Genomic DNA, 20000 nt, shown 5'->3' with positions numbered 1-20000 from the left:
TAAAGCTTCTCTTCTCGATTTAAGCTGAGCTCGGCAGTTTTTTCAACCTAAAACTGTCCCTCGGTGCAGCAAGTGAAACAACATCCCAGGAGGCTGAAGCTGGCCAGGAGTCTCTCGGCCAGCTGCTCTTAAAACGTCAGTGTTTGTTTACGCTCGGCTAACTTTAATCCCGGGTTCCTTGAGGTGCACGGGCCTGTCAGTCAAAGCCGTGACAGCAGCAGCACCGAAGGGCACCTCAAACATTTGGCACCCCGAACGCAAGCAGCGACTCGTTACCGCAGCTCCAGAAACAAAGAGACCACCACCACAAACTGAACGTGGAAGCTCTCCCTGGGTGAGGCTCAAGTTAGCAAAACACCTTCAGAGTGATCGGATAACGACATTAGCATTTTAGAGCAAGAAGAAAACTGATGGTTGAACCTTAACGTGTCGTGTTCGGATGATGTCATTTATAATGTGAGGTAAACACACAACTGGAAAAGTGATCTGTGCCAGAAAACTATTTCTCTAATGCTGTAAAATAGATATAATGCAACAAAAACCTTTACTATCTTTGCGTGGTTTTATTTTGTGTCACGGCGTGCTTTTTGACTATTTTGTATACGTTGTTAATTTGAACCTTTTAGATGTTTTAGACATTCTGCAGAGTCCAAAGAGTTTGACCAGCTGCTGCACACATGTAATACTTATGATTTCGTGTTTTTTAAGGTTTTCTTGTTAAAAGATTACTTTAAAAGACTTTTCTTTTTGCCGCTGCTTTTAATTGAACTATTCACATCTTAAACTGCACTGTAACTTTTATAATGACTGATTTTAAATGCCATTTTCTTAATGTCTTTCGTTTTTTGTAAAGCACTTTGACTTGCCTTGTGTTGAAAGGTGCTATTTTTTTTTTTTTTTTTTTTTTTTTTATCATGTTCTGTTGCCTATTAGCTTTTTTTTTAAATCTATTTTTAATTTTTTTTTTTTTTTTATCATGTTCTGTTGCCTATTAGCTTTTTTTTTAAATCTATTTTTAATTTTTTTTTTTTTTTTTTTTTAAATTGTACGGTGTCCTTGGGTGTCATGAAAGGCGCCTAAAAATTAAATGTATTATTATTATTATTATTATATAAATAAACTTGCCTTGCCTAAAATGACCAACAATTACCTACAAAATAGCTTGTTTATAACTGATCTCCTTCCAAAATCTATGTTGGACAATACATCTGTTTTATGGTGTGATAATGTAAGGAAAGACTGTGCATTAGGTTAGGGGTCGTGGTCTTTGTTGAAGACACAAAACAAAGTTGGTCACAAACAGGAAACAAACCGGGGTCTTTGGTATAAGGGTTGAAGTTTTTGATCAGACATAGTTCTTAAGAGCCAAAGCAAATACATCGGAAATCAAATAGGTTTATAGATGTTCCTAATGTCCACATTTGAAGGGGGGAACGTGATGATACAGGGAAAAATACGTTGTTGTGGGAAATGTAGAGACACAATGTCGTTTTAATACCGGAATAATGGTGCACCACGTTTTGTGATAAGTCTCTCCGGGAAGACATTTATAGTTTTGGACTTGGTTGTACCGAGGAAGAGTGACTGAGATAGATTCGGCAACAACGAAAATATACAGCCGAGAGAAGAATTAAGACCAGGCAACTTGTGGCCCCACGCAAAGTTATATGATGAGGCCCTCTGTGTCGTCGACGGGGACGGGTGCTAGTGGAGCCTCGCAGCGGCGACACTGTGGCGCGCTTACACTGTAGGTGCGCCGCATTTGCGCTTCAGATGAGGCTCCACGCAGTCTGCGGGATCTGCCTTAGGGAGGGGCGGCCCTGCCCCAGGCCCTTTCTCACTGCCACACAGCTGACTCATCACGTCAACAAGTCAAGAGGGTCTGAATGTTGGGTTGTCTGTTTTAGAAAGTTACAGAAATGGTCAAACGCTGACCTTTTGAATCAGACCTTAGAAAAGTGTTGGCTGATGGACTTTCTGAAGATATTCTTTTTTCTGACGAGCATTATTGGATGCGTTAAAAGTCCTGTTTTGTTTGTCAGTTAATATAACCCAACATAATCCATACAATTTACATCTCAAACTTCTCTTTTCTCCCAATGGAGGTATTGTTCCAATGACCTCTTGAAGGCGCTTTCTTTAATATAAACATATGTTGATTTACGCGACTCGCTGAAATGACTCTGATTCTGTTCTTTGTTTTCGGGAGGTTGCGTATTCCCAACCCCATCTCCCAAGGACTCACTTCCATACCTCAAGATTTACATCCACATCAATGTTCAGTCTCACTGCAGGAAGATATAAGTACTTTGTGTTGCTAGGTCTTGGACATATTGGGATTTGAAGACTTGCCGGTATCAACGTTCTTGTTTTGGGCCTTGTTTAAATTCAGACGGATCCTACTTTTTGGAAATATTGTCAATTGGAGATAATTGGCTGCTTTCAGTAAACACCCTCTGCCATTGGACGAGGTGTTGCTGCTCATTAGTAGACTTCTCCTACGTTCCCGTCTTAAATGGCTCAGCAATATGTCTTATTCTTCATCAGTGATTGAATGCTTTCTGTCGTATAGTACAAGGGAAAGCATTTTAACTAAAGTCTGTAAATAACTTTGGCTGGGAAAGGTACAGATTTGAAGTCCTAGTCTCCTTCCGAAACCATTGAAAAATAGTAAGGAAAGATTGTGCATTAAGGTTAGGGGTTGTGGTTAGAGTTGAAGAAACAAAACAAAGTTGACTGTTAGTTGGAAACAGGAAACCGGCCTTCGGCAGTGGAAGGGTTAAAAGTGCTTGATCAGAAATTGTTATTTTGAGTCCAAAGCAAATACATCGCAAATAAAAGTTTAAAGATGTTACAAAAAAATCTCCGTAGAGCAATGTAACATCTTTGAGATTGGCGTCCTGACTCTGACGCCAAACCGAAGTGTTTTGAAGTTCTACGTTTGGATGAATTCCTCCTTCTTGAGCTGACTCTACGCTAAAGTGACGTGCAACAGTAATAGTAGATCAATCTGTCTCGTCTACAGTCAGTGAGATTCCACCAGAGAGGGAATTAAACCACCAGCATGTTTCTATTGTTTTGCAAGAAGTCACAGATCAAACGTTGGAGGCCAGTTTTTCCATTAGTGCTGAAATAGACCTGGATGGCAGCTCAGCAGAAACACATTCCTCTCTGGCACTCCAATACTCGACTTAATGGGGATTCCCTGGAAGGCACCGGCTCTCTTTTCTCTTCTTTTTTTTTTTCAACGGCTGCTTCTTTAAGTGTTAATCCTTGGGAAACTTCCACCCGTAGCGGCTTGTTTGAAGCGAGCCAGTGGCTATCCGACTAAGTACGGCCCCCAGTCATCTGAATCATTAGATTAGGCTTAGGCATTGCCTCGACAAAGAGATTCCCTATCGCCGTTTGTTTCAAGGAGAGGCCCCGCTTCAGCCAGCACGGCCTCAGAAGTGAGAGGCACTTGGAAAGCAAAATACATCAAACGCAGGAAACCCAAAAACAAGATGCACTCCAGTTCTGCAGGGTCTGGTTTATGGGCCGCACTACGGAGGCATCTGCTGTTTACATGGTGCTAAAGGACTGACTGCTGTCCAGAGGGCAGCTCCGGTTCAAAGGGCAGAGAAATATTGATCTTTTGTTACCAACTATGATCAGATATCAGTTCCGTCCACTTCTGAGAGGATGAATGTAACAAAAACAATTAAATGTAACGCGTGAAAGGAATACCTTTTTTAAAATGTCAACTTTTGTTTTGCATCAAGTATTGAGGAAGCATGTAGAAAATTCACATTTTGTAGGAAAAGTACCTGGATTGTTGACCTATTTTCAAGTAGCAATAATGATACTGCAGTTACAATTAGAAATCGTAAAACTTCAATTAATTTAAGTGTAATTTCAGTGTTTATTCTAAGTAAATATAATAGATGTAGTTCGGCAAAAAGTACAACATTTGACTCTCAATTGTAGTGAAGTATAATTATGACGTAGAATACAATGTAAATACCCAAGTAAAGTACCAACACAGTACTTGAGTACATGTCTTTGGGTACTTTTCACCACGGCAAATAAAACAACAAACATGAACTGAAACCACAGCTAATTGTGATTGACACATACATGGCACTAGCACGCTAAATAACAATAACCTTTGTTAAAGGTGGGGTAGGTAAGAATGGAGAAACCAACTCGAGTGCGCTAGAATTTGAAAGTAAATCTGCCCCTTCCTTCAGACTTCCTCACAGAGCCCCTCCCCCAACACACACGAACGCGCACATGACCAATGAGGGCACGAGGTAAGTTTGTGCCCCGATGGAAGGCTGACAGGCAGGTAGGCCATCTAGTTACGGCTCAGATGATTGGTCGTGCTTTTTACAGAGCCATGGCTTCCACAGATTAAATTATTTTATGTATTTATTGTCAAAGCACTTCAGATATTCATTGCTATCGGGATGTTAAGAGCATTTCATGGAATACAAAAAGTGTTTCTGAAGTGAATTACCTACCCCACCTTTAAGCATGTATTACAACATGATGCCATATTGGATTCAGTGAGATAAGAACAGAACAAAACATCCATTTCCTCAGTAGCCCACATTCAAACCAGTTTAGTTTGTCTGTTTAACGAATGTCTTGCAATGAATCTTCCATATTTGCAACCTACAAACTGCCTTTTTGACTCAAACACAATAAAACAAAGACACCAAATAGAAAAACAGGTCATCAACCAAAATGGGACGACAAGTGTAATACTGTTCTGAACTTTCACATTGGTAAAATCCAAAAAACAACAGTGTGTGTTAGCATGTGAAGCTAAAAGCACTGGACGAGAAACGAGCGAGCGAACGTATCTCAAAGAGAAGTTGAAAAAGTGAGTCATGCCTTCAAACCGTTTTATAAAATACAAGTCTGACAGAAGTTTAGGAAAACGCACAAACTTTTTCTTCCCGTACGGCCCAAAAAGTTGCAGGAATGTGAACCGAAATCACTTCAAAGAGTCTCGTTTTGTCTCGTGCAGCATCTAATCTCCTTCCTTTGAAGACAAACGTCATTGTCTTTCCCCGACGCTGACAGCCCTGATAGGAATATTCATGTTGGAGGAGGAGGTGGTGTGTGTGTGTGTGTGTGTGTGTGTGTCTCTAGATTGGCTTCTTAAACAGCCGAGGAGCCATTTTGTGCAGAAGGAGTCCCGGACATGTCAGGGCTGTTGACAGTCTGTGTTGGGATTAGTGGGCCAGCGGCGAGGCGGTCCTTAATCCCTCACTGTATCCTAATCTATTTACCCGCCATGCTAAAGGGATTTCCATATGAAACTATACACACAGAGATGCTGGAAGTGTACGAAATCATAAATCATCATTTGGCTTTTTACCCAGTTTTTTTTCTCCTTCTTCTTCTTCTTCTTCTTCTTCTTCTTCTTCTAACCTGAACTGATGCACTGCCACGCTGTGCTGGATTGACTCACAGAAGCAACGACAGATGCAGATATATCTACATAAAATAAAAAACCTTCCTGCCATTTAGATGTTATGCAATGTTAAAATTGTAACTGTTGTATTCAGTGTGCATGAAACCGTTTAACAAAGAAACTGCTGCAGGATTAAAAAGAGAGGAAGACGTTATTGTTTCCTTCTTGCATTATATTTCATCGAGATGTTGTCTTGACTCATATCTGCTGCTGGTTGCTTTATCAACCATGTGAAAAGCGCTCTGAGAATCTGTTAGCTATTCATTCTGATGAAGCTTCTTGAATGAAAGCTAAAATACATAATTTATTGTATATATTTGTTCTCGTCTGCAGGGTGCAGGAATGGACTTGCATTGCATGTCAGTCATTCAGACACTTACTGTAATTAAGTGTTTGTACGTCAGCAGGTCGCAGCAAAAGTGGGTAATTATTATTATGAGTCACCCACTTGAGTCTCAGTCTTGTGTGGTTACGGTGTTTGCCAACGGTATTCGGCTCGCTTTGTTTTCCTATAAAGACGGGTAACTGTGGGTAACCGTGGGTAACGGTGGATTTTGTCACACAGCCTACGGTGGCTGATTGGTGCAAACGTGTTACAATGACCAGCTTCAAAAACTACGCAATATAAACACACCAATGTGCCAAAAACACATGCAAATTAAGAAACAGCTTCCCCAACTTGAGGAGCTCAACACACAACACAGAGACTGTTAAAAGTGATGCTGACGTTCGGGGATTATAAAGTTGGCTAACTGTCACTGTGGGTACCGTTAGCCTGTATTCAAATACCTGTATTTAGCGACTTACATACTCAGTACTGTGGGCAATCCCCACAGGAGCAATTTGGGTGAAGTGTCTTGTCCAGGGACACAACGAAATGCTGACTGCAGTGGGACTCGAACTTGCTATCCTCTGATTCGAAGATCAGTGCACTAGCCCACTGCGCCACACGCCTCCTGTTTTGTCAATATATTTAAAAATGCGTTGGTTAGCTAGCCAACAGATCTGCAATTATATCCAAAGGAATGATGTGATCGAATTCTTAAAATAAGCCGATAAAACATAGTCTCCAGTGTCAGTGACAATTGGACAACTTTATTTAGAAATACCTCCAACTGTCCTGGAGTTCTGAACGAAGCTGGAGCATGTGCAATCACTTCCTCGCTACGAGACCATGATGGATGAGGATTTCTTGCTACACAAAGATCAAGGCCCAATAACGTGTGATGATGACGTCGCCAATTTCCACATGTCATCTGGCAGAGGCGGACTGGCCATCGGGACGTTCGGGACGAATCCCGATGGGCCGGTACTGAAGTGGGCCGGTCGGACGATGTGGGCCGGTCTGATAGGTCACTAGCCCCCCCCGCTCACCCCCCCGTCGACAATTTACTAGCGGTATTTACTTGCGGTACCGAGGTGGGCTGGTCGAGAGTCCCGGGCTGATTTTTAGTCCCAGTCCGCCCCTGTGACTTCAAGTGACTTTCGTGGGAGTGCTAGCATCTTTCATACACTGCAAAGGACACACTACATTTTGGTTTCTACGCCTTTGTGAAGTAAATCCAGCCTTCATTTACCTACATGAAAATGAAGGCTGGTGGGCGCAGAATTGCATAATAAAGTTACGTCTACAGGGAAACGAATCGAAACGCAGCCATTACATTGTGCATCAACATCTACCCTCATTATGATAAAGTCTAAACTGAAAAATGTACACTTTAATTGTTATGTTAGGCACAAAACAAGTCATGTTTTCCTCAACGCCATCCAGTAACCCTCATACAGTCGTCATGAATAGGGAAATAGATTTTCTTGTACCAGGTGTTAAAAATGTCTGACTTCTGTCATGGAGGGTTAGCGCTGCTTCTTCAGGAGAACTCCAGAGGACACTTTGAAGTCCTCTGAAGCGCGGACTCGTCAGGAGAAGTGAGGCGATCCCCCGAGAAGACAAAGTGTTTCTGTCAATGGCCTTCTGGAAGAATACGAAGCCAAAAAGCAGAGTCACTTTGTCACTACAAAGACGGGGAATAAAGGCTCGGTCCCCCGGGGAGAGGCTTCGGGATAATAAGACATCCAGAACAGCTGCTCGGAGAGGGGGGCGTCATTTCTCCAGAATAAGCAGCAGAGATTGCCTAAACATGGCCGAAAGATTAGTTTGTCCTAATGTGGTGAATCCCGGCTTGTGTTTGCACGAGGCACCGGTGCGGTGGTGAATCTCAGCAGGACGCAGAGCAGCAAACACACGTCCCGGACTCCATGTTTACCCAAAACATGTTTGTCCAGCTGCCGGAGGGACGCCGCGAGGAAGAGGCACGGCTGCTAATTAAAATCGTGATTCGTCCCTTTTTTCCTTGGATCAAATGAGTTGTACATTACTGTCGACACGGCCAAACAAACAGCGGGGGAAGCCAGTGTACATGTTTGCTAACCTGCCCAGCTGTGGGGGTTTGATTGTTGACACGCTGTTGGGATGTTCCTGAGATAACGTTTATACTGACTTCACGCTCTGGAAGGTTCTCTTCAGCTAATAGCTTTTAAAATACCGTGAATTAAAATCGCAGGCTTTTTTTTTTTGTCATACTTTCAAGGTGGAATCTCATAAACTCATATTACCGCAGCTCAACAGTAATTGAACACAGGGTGACTTCATCAGGGAACACTTATTATTTATATGATATTTACTCTCTTTTGTTATGTCTCATTGCATGTTCTTTCGCACTATTGTTTATTTGAATTTGCTACGTGTATCGTATGTACCTTTTCTGTACTTATGTTGGCCAACTGTTGTGGTTTTACATTATTAGGGGAAGCTACAGCTTGAAAGGTAACAATAGAAATTGGCAAGGTTTGTGTTTAGTTTAAAGAGCTACTTGGTTAGCTGGGGAGTTAGCGGCTAGCTAACGGAAAAGTACTTTTTTGCCCTGAATTGAACCCTGTTTCCTACTTAATGAGTTGCCATACAACAAAACCGCATCTTCAATTTCGTTTCAAGGTAAACTTGTTTTCTTCTGCTTTACAGTTGCCGTTTTAAACAAGTTTTTAATGTTAGAAATTGAAACCAAACAAAACAAGCAACAAGTAAAAGATCATCGTTTGGTTTGAAATAATTAGTTTTTCATGTTTTTCAAGTTACCACATATGATAGGGTTAGGGTTATAAACGTATTTCTGTTTAATCTAAACAGACATTAGAACAAAACATTTTCTTTGAAAACTGAATTAATTGACATTTGTTGTATGGGAACGTAATTTATTAAAGGTCGGGGAGGGAAGTTTGTTACAAGAGGCGCTTTCACACCGGAGTACTTTCCCCGTTTAGTTCCGTTAGTGCTTGAAATGTCGCGTTCACACCAAAAAGAGAGCTTAGTTCCGAGAACTTTTACCCCCATTTGTAGTGCCTGCTAGAGAGGTGGTGCTATCCTGGGGAGAAAGAAGTACCAATTTCTATTGCCTGGGCGAATTGAAAACCACGCCCCGTAAAATGTGCTGGCATTAGCATTATTAGCATTATTAGCATTAGCCCCACGCACCAACGGAGAGAGAATAACTTATGGCAACACAAAAAAAAACATGGGAGCGGTGGAGATGAGGAGGTCTCGGCGATTTACTCGGAAGGTCCCCAACTCCGGGGACTTCGGGCGGCAGTATACGCCATGAAGTTGTTTGCGGCCTGCCAATAAACCCAAAGCAGAAGAAGAAAAAGTGACGTCAGCGGCTTCATTTGCGTAATCTTAAATTCCCTCAGGGAACTTATTCCGGTGTGAACGCGATCTGTACTTAGTTCCATGGGGGTACTAAGTGCTGGGAACTACGTGCGGGAAAGTACTTGGTGTGAAAGCGGCTATTGGTGGCTGTTAACTGTCTGTTAACCATGTCTCTGTTGTGGTGCAGTTTGCACCGACAATCGATGCTAAATAACACTCAGCTAATAAGAGGCTAGAGCGTCCCTAATTTTGGACTCTCTCCACACATCTCTAGGTCGTCCTCAGACGAGCCCTCCATCGTCGCTTCCAGTCGTCCCGGTTCTCCATACATCCGGCCAGTTCATTGGTACTTTGTGCTCCTGCATCATTCTTGAGTACGTCCACGTATGTTTGTGCGGGACGTCCTCGTGACCGATGCCCGTGTGTAACACATAAGTACAATAAAGACAGTTAACGTTTGGTCATGCGTGTCAAAGTTAAACTTGATTTGAGGGACTTTGGCATAAATGTACTTTGGATTGTGGAAATTCCTTTGAAATTAATTGAGTAAAATCAGAGTATAAATTGTAATCCCTCGACTGCCAACAAATCAGACGGTGTTTGTTCTGGACAGCTTCCAGGTGTGAATGTGCAACTATGCGTGTGAAGCCAACGTAAATGACAAACAGGTTAAAAACAACAATCATTTATTTATGAATCAAAGCGTAACTAATCCCCAATGGCTTCTGCATGTTGTGGTTACCTCACGGCCAGACAGGAGGTTAAATCCCGCAGGTCGGAGCTGCTTTAATAATCAATAACAATCCAACGGTTGTTAATGTGCCACTGTTTACACTTTAACCTGTTAAACCAGTTCAGTTTGACTCGTTTGGAAACCGCAGTGATCGTTGGGAACGGCTCTATTGACGAAACAAACTCCAATCGTTAGAAATAAACGTTTCCGTGGACTGCTCAAGTTTTAACAAGACTTTATTATAAAGACATGAATGTACATATTTTCAAATTTCAATGGAATACTGACATTGCGTTTAATTTCACATTTTTTATTTTCTTTCCTCCGTGAAGAACAGATAGCAAAAATCTTTCACCTTATAAACAAGTGCTGCAATTCAATCTCCAAAATACAACACAGGCTGGACGACGAGTTTCTGAACAAAGATGAGAGTTGGAAATCAGATAGAAAGGAACATCAGCAACCTGAAAATCATAGCAGCATCGAGTTTGGAAAAAAACGTTCTTTAGGAAAAGCCCACTCAAGAGTCTAATTTACGATTTGGTCACGTTATTTCTTCGACGAATAATCCCAAAGTTTTTGATTGATCATCGAGACGATCCGAGACTGCACAATCTCGCAGGTTCCACTGACATTTTACTACGAAAGGCCTTCAAGAGTCGGTGTTTCTCGAGTTCTGGAGTAGAAAAATAATCCGGGACGAGTCGATCCGCTGATGAAAAACCCGAGGCTTCAGATACCTGCGCTCCGTTTCAGTTCGTTCACAAATAAACTTTCTTAAAATGTCTCTTTTACTATTAGATCTTCAAAAAGAAATAAACCAACCAACAACAAAAACAATACTTCTTTGTAAGCAGAGAAGAAGAAGAAGTAGAAGAAGAAGAGGAGGAGGAGGTCACAGCACCTGGAAGCGCCATGACGCCTGGTCTTTGTAGTCCAAACAATCAGAGGTGTTGAAGTTGAGTTTCCACGCAGACGCCGCCGCTGTTTGCTCTTTGTAATCCAGACAATCTGTGGAGTTGAAAGCGATGCTCGGTGCGCTGTAGGCCTGGTGGTGAGGGTGGGACGGGTGGTGGTGATGGTGGTGGTGCCCTGACGTCTGCCCGATGTGATGGTGGTGAGACGGGTGTCCTGACATGGCGCCGCCTGTCATGGGGCTGAGTTGATGGTGCGGGTGGTGGTGGGAGTGCATGGGCGCCAAGTAGGAACCACACTCAACCCCGCCAAAATAAGAGCCTGACGCCGAGGTGGGGTAGCCCTGGCTGTACGCTGCTGCCGTCTGGCTGTAGGACACCGGGTATGAGGGCGTGTTGCTGCTGCCCCCGGTGGACGAAGCCGAACGCTGCATGCAGGAGGCGCTGGTGGGCGTGGAGGTGGGGTCGGGGAGAGAAGGAGGAGCTGGGGAGGGAGAGATGGGGGCGGGGCTCCAGATGGACGACACCGGGGCGGAGGTAGATGTGGAGGAAGATGAGGAGGAAGAGGAAGGGGCGGAGGTTGAGATGGCTGGAGGAGTGAATTGGCCGCTGCTTTCAGATCCCGTGCTCTCTCTGGTCGGAGACGACTTCTTCTTCATGGGTTTCGCCTTGGAGTTGTTGCTGCTCTGCAGCTGCTGACGACACTTGGCCCGCCGGTTCTTAAACCAGACCTGAAGAAGAGGAGATAGATGGTTAGATAAGATAGATAGATAGATGGATGGATAGATAGATGGATAGATAGATAGAGAGAGATAGAGAGATAGATGGAGAGATAGAGAGATAGATGGATAGATAGATAGATAGATAGAGAGAGAGATAGAGAGATAGATGGAGAGATAGAGAGATAGATAGATAGATAGAGAGATTAGTACTTTATTGATCCTAATTTGGGAAATGTTTGCGTTGCAGCAGCATAAAAAACAAGGTCTCAATAAGATAAGAAACAAAAGAGAAATTAAGACACTAGAAATAAACAGTCCAAAGTATTTCTGAAATAGAATTAAAATAGCATTAAAAAGTTATATATATATATATACATATATATACATATGGAAATAAAAATGTCCAGTAACAAATATAATGCAGGATATTATTGTGCAAGAAATTGATTATTCAATATTACATTTAATATAAATGTAAAATGTACAGTGTAGGGGGGAGGAGAAGAGGAGGGGAGAGGAGGGGAGGAGAGGAGAGGGGGAGAAGTGGAGGAGAGGAGGAGATGGAGAGGAGGAGGGGAGGAGGAGAGGAGGAGGAGAGAGGTCAGCTTCACATGTCGAAGTCAGAAACCAAAAAACAGACGAAAGCTGGCAGGAACTGAACGACTTCTGCACACTTCCCACTGAGGCTCTGACCTTTGACCTTTACTGCTGGCTGCACTCCATCCACTGACTGCTTTATTGTGTTGGCTACATGACTACAGTAACACATCAGTAACAAGAACTCTAGCCAATGGGAAGAGTTCCTGAATATGCTTTGTGTTTCTTCGGATGAATCACATTATCTCTCACTTTTCAGCACAGCTTCAAAACATACTTGAAAGGTCATTTCACTGAAAGAGGGAAATACATGTTCTCGCTTTCTGACATTTAGGCACACAGATCATTTTGGTTTTATCTGTCCTGGTTTTGGAGACTTCACTAAAGTCCTTGTTATAATCAAAGTGAATACAATGTTGATTTGAGTGCTAATAACACTCACAAATATAATTTGACAAATGTTACAAATAGTTACTCTGAGTAAATCACATATAAAGTAATACTAATTGCACACAGCTTTTATAGAGACTATTCTGTTATTGTACGGTAGTTCTAATTGGGGAAATATGGACAAATAGAATAGGAACTTTTTATGGGGAAACACGAGCAACAACTCGTTCAGTAAATGTTCCCTAATGAAGGGATTTAGCACAACAAGAATAACATAATCAAATGTTTGTCTAACTCAATTATTCATATTATTCGTAACAGTGCAACAACAATATACAAATACCCTGACCAGACTGGTTTGGTTAATGTCTGCTTTAATTGTTTTAAATGTAGTTTTCTGTTTGTTGCCATCTTGCTAACTTTTGGATGACTGCGCACACATCAGCAACAACGGTGGAGATAACTTCAGGACGTTGTGGTTGTTTTGATGTTGTACTTTAAAAAATATATACTTGAATATGTGTATTTATACTCAAACAAAATACCCCTAAACAGCTCCTCAGTGTGGCTGACTTCTCTGCAAACATGACAGAAAACATGTGAAGTGTCAGTGGTGTCCAGCATGTGCATGACCTGGAGTTAAAGCCCCTGACTTCACACTGAGAGACTCAACCCTCCGATGCCCTGAGAGTGACTGGACCCTACACTCGGACATAAGTGGGTCAAAAAGGACCCGTATTAGAATAATATGTGTTTTTATGACATTTTTGGTTAAGAAAAAATCACTTGTATAATATTTAGTATTATATTTTGGTTCACACTAGAAATATTTGATATTTAATTTTTCACTATTTATCATTTTAGAATTTTTTTTACATTTTGAAAAAAAGGTTTTGAACATATTGATGCAAAGATCTCCGCTATTCTGAGACCCTCACAGTATTCCAGTCCCTTTTCAAAACTCCTCTCTTCTCCTCTTGTCTACTCATAGCCCACCCCCCATCAATCCATGCTGGTTGATCAAGTTTAATAGTCCCATACCCCCCCCCCACCCTAACCTTCCCTTATATTGTAAAGCGATTTTTAGTCCTTGAAAAGCCCTATACAAATATAATGTATTATTATTATTATTATTATTATTATTATTATTATAATTATTATTATACTGACAGGTATCAGATCTTGCGGTGTAAAATAATCTTCCCGAGAGGTGTCACGTGTGATGTAGTCTGTGTGGTCTACAGTGAATGTATTCCTGACAGCAACAGGTGATAAGAATCAAAGGTTCCCAGAGGATCCCATAGGAAATCCATGCGGGTCATTTTTGACCCACTTATGAAGCTCGGGGTAGAAATACGAAAACTACAATTTCTTAAAATGTAAATTTAAAATGTGAATGGCATGATATCCAAAACATGTTTTTTGAGGAATAGCTGGAATATGAAATGATATGCATATAAGGGTTAACCTGGTTTAAAATGTTAAAATATACTTCCTATAACAGTGAATTATGTATACTTGCAGTGGGCCTATACTAATATTAAAAACCTGACCATGTGCATCCAGGAAAATACCAACAGCCACTCCTAGTGATAATCCTGCTCCTGCCTGTCAGGGAATCAGAGAGGCTGTAAACGCGGCCTGTCAGCAGCAGAAAGCCGAGGAGCTGCAGCCATAATTGCAGCGTTAAGCCCAGCAGAGGGCCGCTAAAGCCGGGCTGCAAAACCTCTCGGAGCCTTTTCTAAAGAAAGCTCACCGGCCAAATTCTCTCCTTTGATTAAAGACTTGTCTCTACTTGATCAATAATAGCTGAACTTCTCGTACTCTAACTCTGGAGCTAATTGTGCCGAGGCCTGAGGTGAAACAAGTCGGTCAGGAGTTTAAACCTGATGCGTGAAAGTCTTTGACCGCGATGTGTTATTTAGAGAAGTAAATGAGATGTAACAGTAGAGCATGAAACTCTCCGCCTGAAGGACACTTGAGCTGTGAACGCTTTCTGCCTCTGAATATCTGAATTAATTGCAAGTATTTACCTTTTTCAACATCCAACTCTTTGCCAAGGTTTTACACTTATATCCAGTTGAGGTAAGTAGTAAAGTGCCATTACTGAATTACTGTACTTAAGTACAATGTTGCATTACTTTACTTTTGTATTTCTATTTAATATTACACGCCTACTCCTTGGAATACCTTTCATTTAATTGACACCATTAGTTGCTATATTACTTTGTAGTTTAATGTTATTAATAAACAAAGTCTAAGTGAGCTAATCATTTATGGATTTAGATACCTGGCAATATAAAAAGTAATTAAAGTTAGCTCCACTTACTAAGCTGCAACATTTAAATTATATACACATTGATGCATTATGAATTGTGGTCCTGTAGTATATTATATATTACTCTGAAAATGGCTATTTTACATAATGATTACTTTAAGTTGTGGTACTTTAAGTATATTTTGCTAATTCATTAAATGTTGTGCTTTCATTTAAGTAAACTTTTGATGAATGTTACTTTTAACAGAATGTTTCTACACTTTGTTATTACTGCTATCACTTGTTACTGCTTATAACCAAAATAGAGTCAATGCAATAGAAAGGTGATTTGATTAACCTCAGCAGATTGAAGAAAGAGTAAACTCAACTGAAACCTCTTAAATCCGATTATGATTAGTATGTTTAAAAGTTTAAATGTCCCCTTTTCCGAACAATGAGGTTAAAAACGTTATTTGTTATATGTTTTGTGGTGGACACATGTAGTATGTGTAGTTTCTCGTACCTGCACTCTGGACTCGGGCAGGTTGATCTTCAGCGCCACCTCCTCCCTCATGAAGATGTCCGGGTAGCGCGTCTTGCCGAACAACGACTCCAGGATGTCCAGCTGCGTCCGCGTAAAGGTGGTCCGCTCGCGGCGCTGCTTCCGCGGGTTTCCTGCAAGACAAATACAAAAAACTCATAAATTACTCTGTCCAGGACTTTCAAAAACAACTTGAATATTGCTGAATGAGACTGAATCTTGTCATATACTGCGGGATCCATCCTGCGTACATGCAGTTGTTTGGATAGTTTCACTGTTTTACTCAGGCCGTGTCTTCATTTGAGTTTTAGGCCCTACTTGTTTTTGTTGTCATTTTTCGATTTGCAGAACCCCAGTTTCTTTCGCTTATTTCGACGTCTTTCGAGTATAAACACGTTTTTTTAAAGTGCATCGATAGAGGAGCGTATTATCATCGACATTAAAGCCATAGACGTAACTAAACTAGCATATTCTTTTTACAAATTACAACTTCATTGTGCCCAAAATGCAGAAGCACCGAGTTATGATCAAAGACTAACAGCCTATCACACTGCATACACCAAGTGTCCCACATCGCAATCCTCACCTTTTCTGTTCAGCTTCTAAAACTAACTTAGGTTTTCAAAATAATGTATTTAACTCGACTGTATGTGTTATCACTAACCAGACAACAGAAGTAGCCTATTACTTAAAATGGATGTAAGAACAATATCCGTCTTGATCATAAAATCGTGAGGTATCGAAATATACGGAACACCAGCAGAGCCAATCAGTAGGCTACAATCGAAATATTTGGAGATATGGAAGTATTATTAAGAGACATGTAAGACCTGTTAGAACCACACTGAATAATTCCCTGGAAAGTTGTATTTAAAATAGTTTGTTGTAGGCTATGTGTGGTCCGTAGTACCGGGGAAATAAACACAAAGGCCTAATAACAAATAAAAACACCACAGCATATCCTAAATCGAAATATTTGGAGAACCACATTTTACAGGTTGTATTACAAGATAAATGTATTCTAACTTATACACAACAATGAAATAAAGTTCTATTTTTAAGATGCTATTATGCACATGCCGCTCTTGTGGTCCGATGTAAAACCTACGTGTTTAAAACCACAGTGAATAATTCCCTGGAAAGTTGTATTATAAGTAGTTTTTTGCACATGTCCGTAAACATAAAAAGCCTATAATAACAATAAAAACAGTAACACCACAGCATACCATAAGAGTAAGATCGAAATATTTGGAGAAACAAAGTTTACAGGTTTTATTGTAAGAGAAATGTAATCTAATGCATGCAAGAGTAGCTACTGTGAGTGCTGTTAACCACGATGTATTGAAGTTGTATTTTTAAGATGTTATTTTGCTGCTCTTCTGGTCCAATGTAAAATGTATAGACGTGTTGTTTAAAACCACAGTGATTAATTCCCTGTAAAGTTGTATTTTAAATCTGCTTTAACTGGTCTAGTTTCCCCGGTGCTCCGTACCGGGGTATCCCACCGACGGGTGCAGCAGGTCCATGGAGCTCAGGCCCATCCCGTTCATCCCGTACGGGGCCTGTTTGAGGTAAGACATCATGCTGAAGCCCGGGTGGGGGGAGGGGGGGCCGGGGTCTGGACGGGAGGAGAGGTGCAGGTCTCCCGGTGTGAAGGTGTGAAAATCCCCCGGTGTGAAGCTATACTGCGAGACAAAGAAGCTCCGTGAGTGTGGGCAAGAAATAAGTCGAAATACACTTTTTTAACGATGCATCAAACTACTTGATAAAACACAACGGCCTGTGTTCAGTTAAGCAGAGAGACATTTAAAATAGGCCTCCACTTTCTTATCGTAACTCTTAACTAACCTGATTAAAAGTCACACCTCATTGCCTTTCGAGACCAGCCATTTTGTCTTAAAAGCTCAACTCACTACTTGGCAACTTTTCTAATTTCACTGCATGTTTTTAAACAGTGAAAGCAAATGTAAATGACTCGGCTCCTCCGAGACAAAGAAGCACGGTGAGTTTGGGCAAGAAATCACGTCGAAATACACTATTTCCTTATCGGCTATAAGTGTATTACAATCTAATAGAAACCCATAGCTTGCGTTCATTAAGCAAAACACATTTTACTTTTATACGAGGGCCTCCCGATTTATTCTCTAACAAACTCTTACAAACTGATTAAAAGTCACATTTCCCCCCTAAATAAAGCCACTTTCTTCCGGTCTATTTATATGAAGTTTAACAGCACGTGTTGAACAGTGTCGAAAGCATTAAACTGTGCAATCAGTCAATGTCATTAACCCTGATGATTGTGAATACAAACGTGTGTATTTCACGTTTTGGACGTGTTATAATTAATTCCTAAAAGACCAAGGATGTGATTTCACAAAGCAATGAAGCCAGGTGGCCTCGGTAATAATCCTCGGACTTATCTACAAGCTACATCTGATCTTATTAAAAATAGCTGTAATAATTGAAGTGGAAAATATGTTAGTTTTAAGGAGAGTTGATCTGCACGTTAAATTGTTAAAGCATCCTAATTGTATCTAGAAATAAAAAGGGACGTCCAGGCCTCGAAGACACTTCAAGCTCAAATTGAGAAAGTACAAATACTCACAATAACTATTTATAAATGTGAAATAAAAATGACATTATACCTTAACTTTGTAGTGCTTAGAGATAACAACAGTTACAGTCAGGTTCAGTAAATTAAAGACACATTTAAGTGTCACTCAGCTAAGTGGGAGAAAATAGTATTGTAAATAATAATGATAGTAACGATGGGCAAACTGCTGCTAATGCAGACTCCAGTGGCACAGCCGCATCACAGAGGCTTGTTATCACTCGGATCTTCATTACGTTTTAATTAATTCAATAGCTCACAATTAAATCGACCTGTGGAGACACACGTTTAAATTACAGGCCACTCGAGACTTCTCTCACCTCTGAATATCTCTGCAGGAACGTCAGACTAAATCTTATTTACTCAATTAGAGACTCAGACTTCAAGTAGCGACGATGCATTAAATAAAACATAGTTATTTTTCTACTTCTGGATTTTGCTGTCTCCCATTTTGTCGGTAATGCTTTAATTTGTTTGTTGGACTTAATGTATCTGCTAATATCCATTTGCTGACTTTTGGGTAATTTAATGCAATGTATATTTATTATGTGTCTCTCTCTGACGCTTTTAGGCAAATGTAAGAAGCCTTGATGAAAACATGATAAACACACACTGTCACATTATGCATCTAAATGAAGCTGAACAATAGTAGAGTATTACATGTAGCCTAATGAAATACGAAACATGTGGTTAAAGACTGATGATATATACTATATATGATAGTTAAATGAACATTATATACAGCCTGTAAAGAGACACATGGGCCTATCTAAAGTCCGAATGAATACATATCCCGATTTACTGATTTGTTTCCTGCAGAAGCTTAATAAACCCCCTTAGTAATTAACTGTCAGTATTAGTGTAAAACAATGTATTTAGATAAGATTTCCATAATCCACTCGGTTCCTTTTAGCAGGTATACAAGGCTCACATTTCGGACTAATAGCAGCTTTTTCTGCGGTGAAAGGACCTGAACTGAGGCGTTAACACTCCACATAAAGACTTTCTTATTTCCATAACCGCAGGAAGGAGCCCAGGCACAGAATGTAAATTCTTTTAAAACTGTTTGCAAATGAAGGCCATTACAATTTAGATTAGATCTACAGGGCGACAATTAGCAGAAAGGCTGTTATCAGGAGAGCAACCGGACCGCAGGCTGAACTGATGGGAGGAAATACAGTAAAGCAGATGCAGATAAAGCCCACCTTTAAGTAAAAGTTACATTAAATACAGGGGGGGGGGGGGGTGTTGCTATTTTGTTTTCCTCTTTGTCATAGGAGACACATCGATGAAGCTTTTTAAATATGAACACATAGGCCAATACATTTAAATCAGTGTGTTTTCGTTATATTTGATTTCGGGGCTTCCAAATTAAAATGTCCTTTAACATATATTTTAAATAATAAATAGCTGTTGCCCTAAATATTATTTCAGCAGGTTAATGTTGGCATTTGGTACTTTACTGTTAATAACGGGAGAATACACTATTGCAGGATGAATACAATAAATCAAAGCAGGTATCGTCTCACCTTCTTCAGACTCCTTCTTTCTTTTAATCCTTGTTAAATGTCAAACCACAGAGATCCAGATTTCGAAAAAAATATCCACATGGAGGAAAGTTTGTTGTTTTCTGGCGGAAGTAACGCACGTTCAGCAGTTTCGAAACTAGAAAACAAACATTTCTACGCAGAGAAATAAAAAAAAATGGTTGTTTTTTTACTCTCGCTCCGCAATACTTCTCTCTCCTGTCGGCGTTGACGGGTAAAGAGATTGATGCTCGTCTGGGAGGCCCCGCGCTCTATGAGTCAAGGGAAGCACTCTGCTCCGAGTCCTCCCAGCCAATCACAGCGCCCCGCGGATGGAAGGGGGATGCGGGCGGCCAATCAGCTTGCGAGCCTGGCGCCAAAGCACCCGCCCCTCTTCGGATGGAACGCGTGTCACATGACGCGGAGGGGACGTTCGTGTCGGAAAGTTGAAGGAGACAAACGGCCGGCTGCCATTACAGCGACTCCTGAGTGATTTAGCCGCTAATTTAAGACACACTATTGACGTTAAACAGTAATTATGC

The 20000-nt window shown here is 40.9% G+C and overlaps 1 protein-coding gene across 1 annotated transcript; it reads right to left on the bottom strand.

The window, feature by feature from the left end:
* Positions 1 to 10183: 10183 nt before the first annotated feature.
* LOC117442341 (homeobox protein OTX1 B-like) lies at positions 10184 to 19671 on the bottom strand. The gene is made up of 4 exons (XM_034078336.2): positions 19462 to 19671; positions 16814 to 17006; positions 15304 to 15455; positions 10184 to 11545 (listed from the first exon to the last, which is right to left on the bottom strand). Exons 2-4 carry the CDS (start codon positions 16902 to 16904, stop codon positions 10796 to 10798), a joined length of 993 nt encoding a protein of 330 aa, XP_033934227.1. The 5' UTR covers positions 16905 to 17006; positions 19462 to 19671; the 3' UTR covers positions 10184 to 10795.
* Between the last annotated feature and the right edge of the window lie 329 nt (positions 19672 to 20000).

This window comes from Pseudochaenichthys georgianus, unplaced genomic scaffold (genome assembly GCF_902827115.2).
Source record: "Pseudochaenichthys georgianus unplaced genomic scaffold, fPseGeo1.2 scaffold_412_arrow_ctg1, whole genome shotgun sequence".
Classification (NCBI taxonomy): domain Eukaryota; kingdom Metazoa; phylum Chordata; class Actinopteri; order Perciformes; family Channichthyidae; genus Pseudochaenichthys; species Pseudochaenichthys georgianus.
This window is presented reverse-complemented; position numbering and strand designations above follow the sequence as displayed.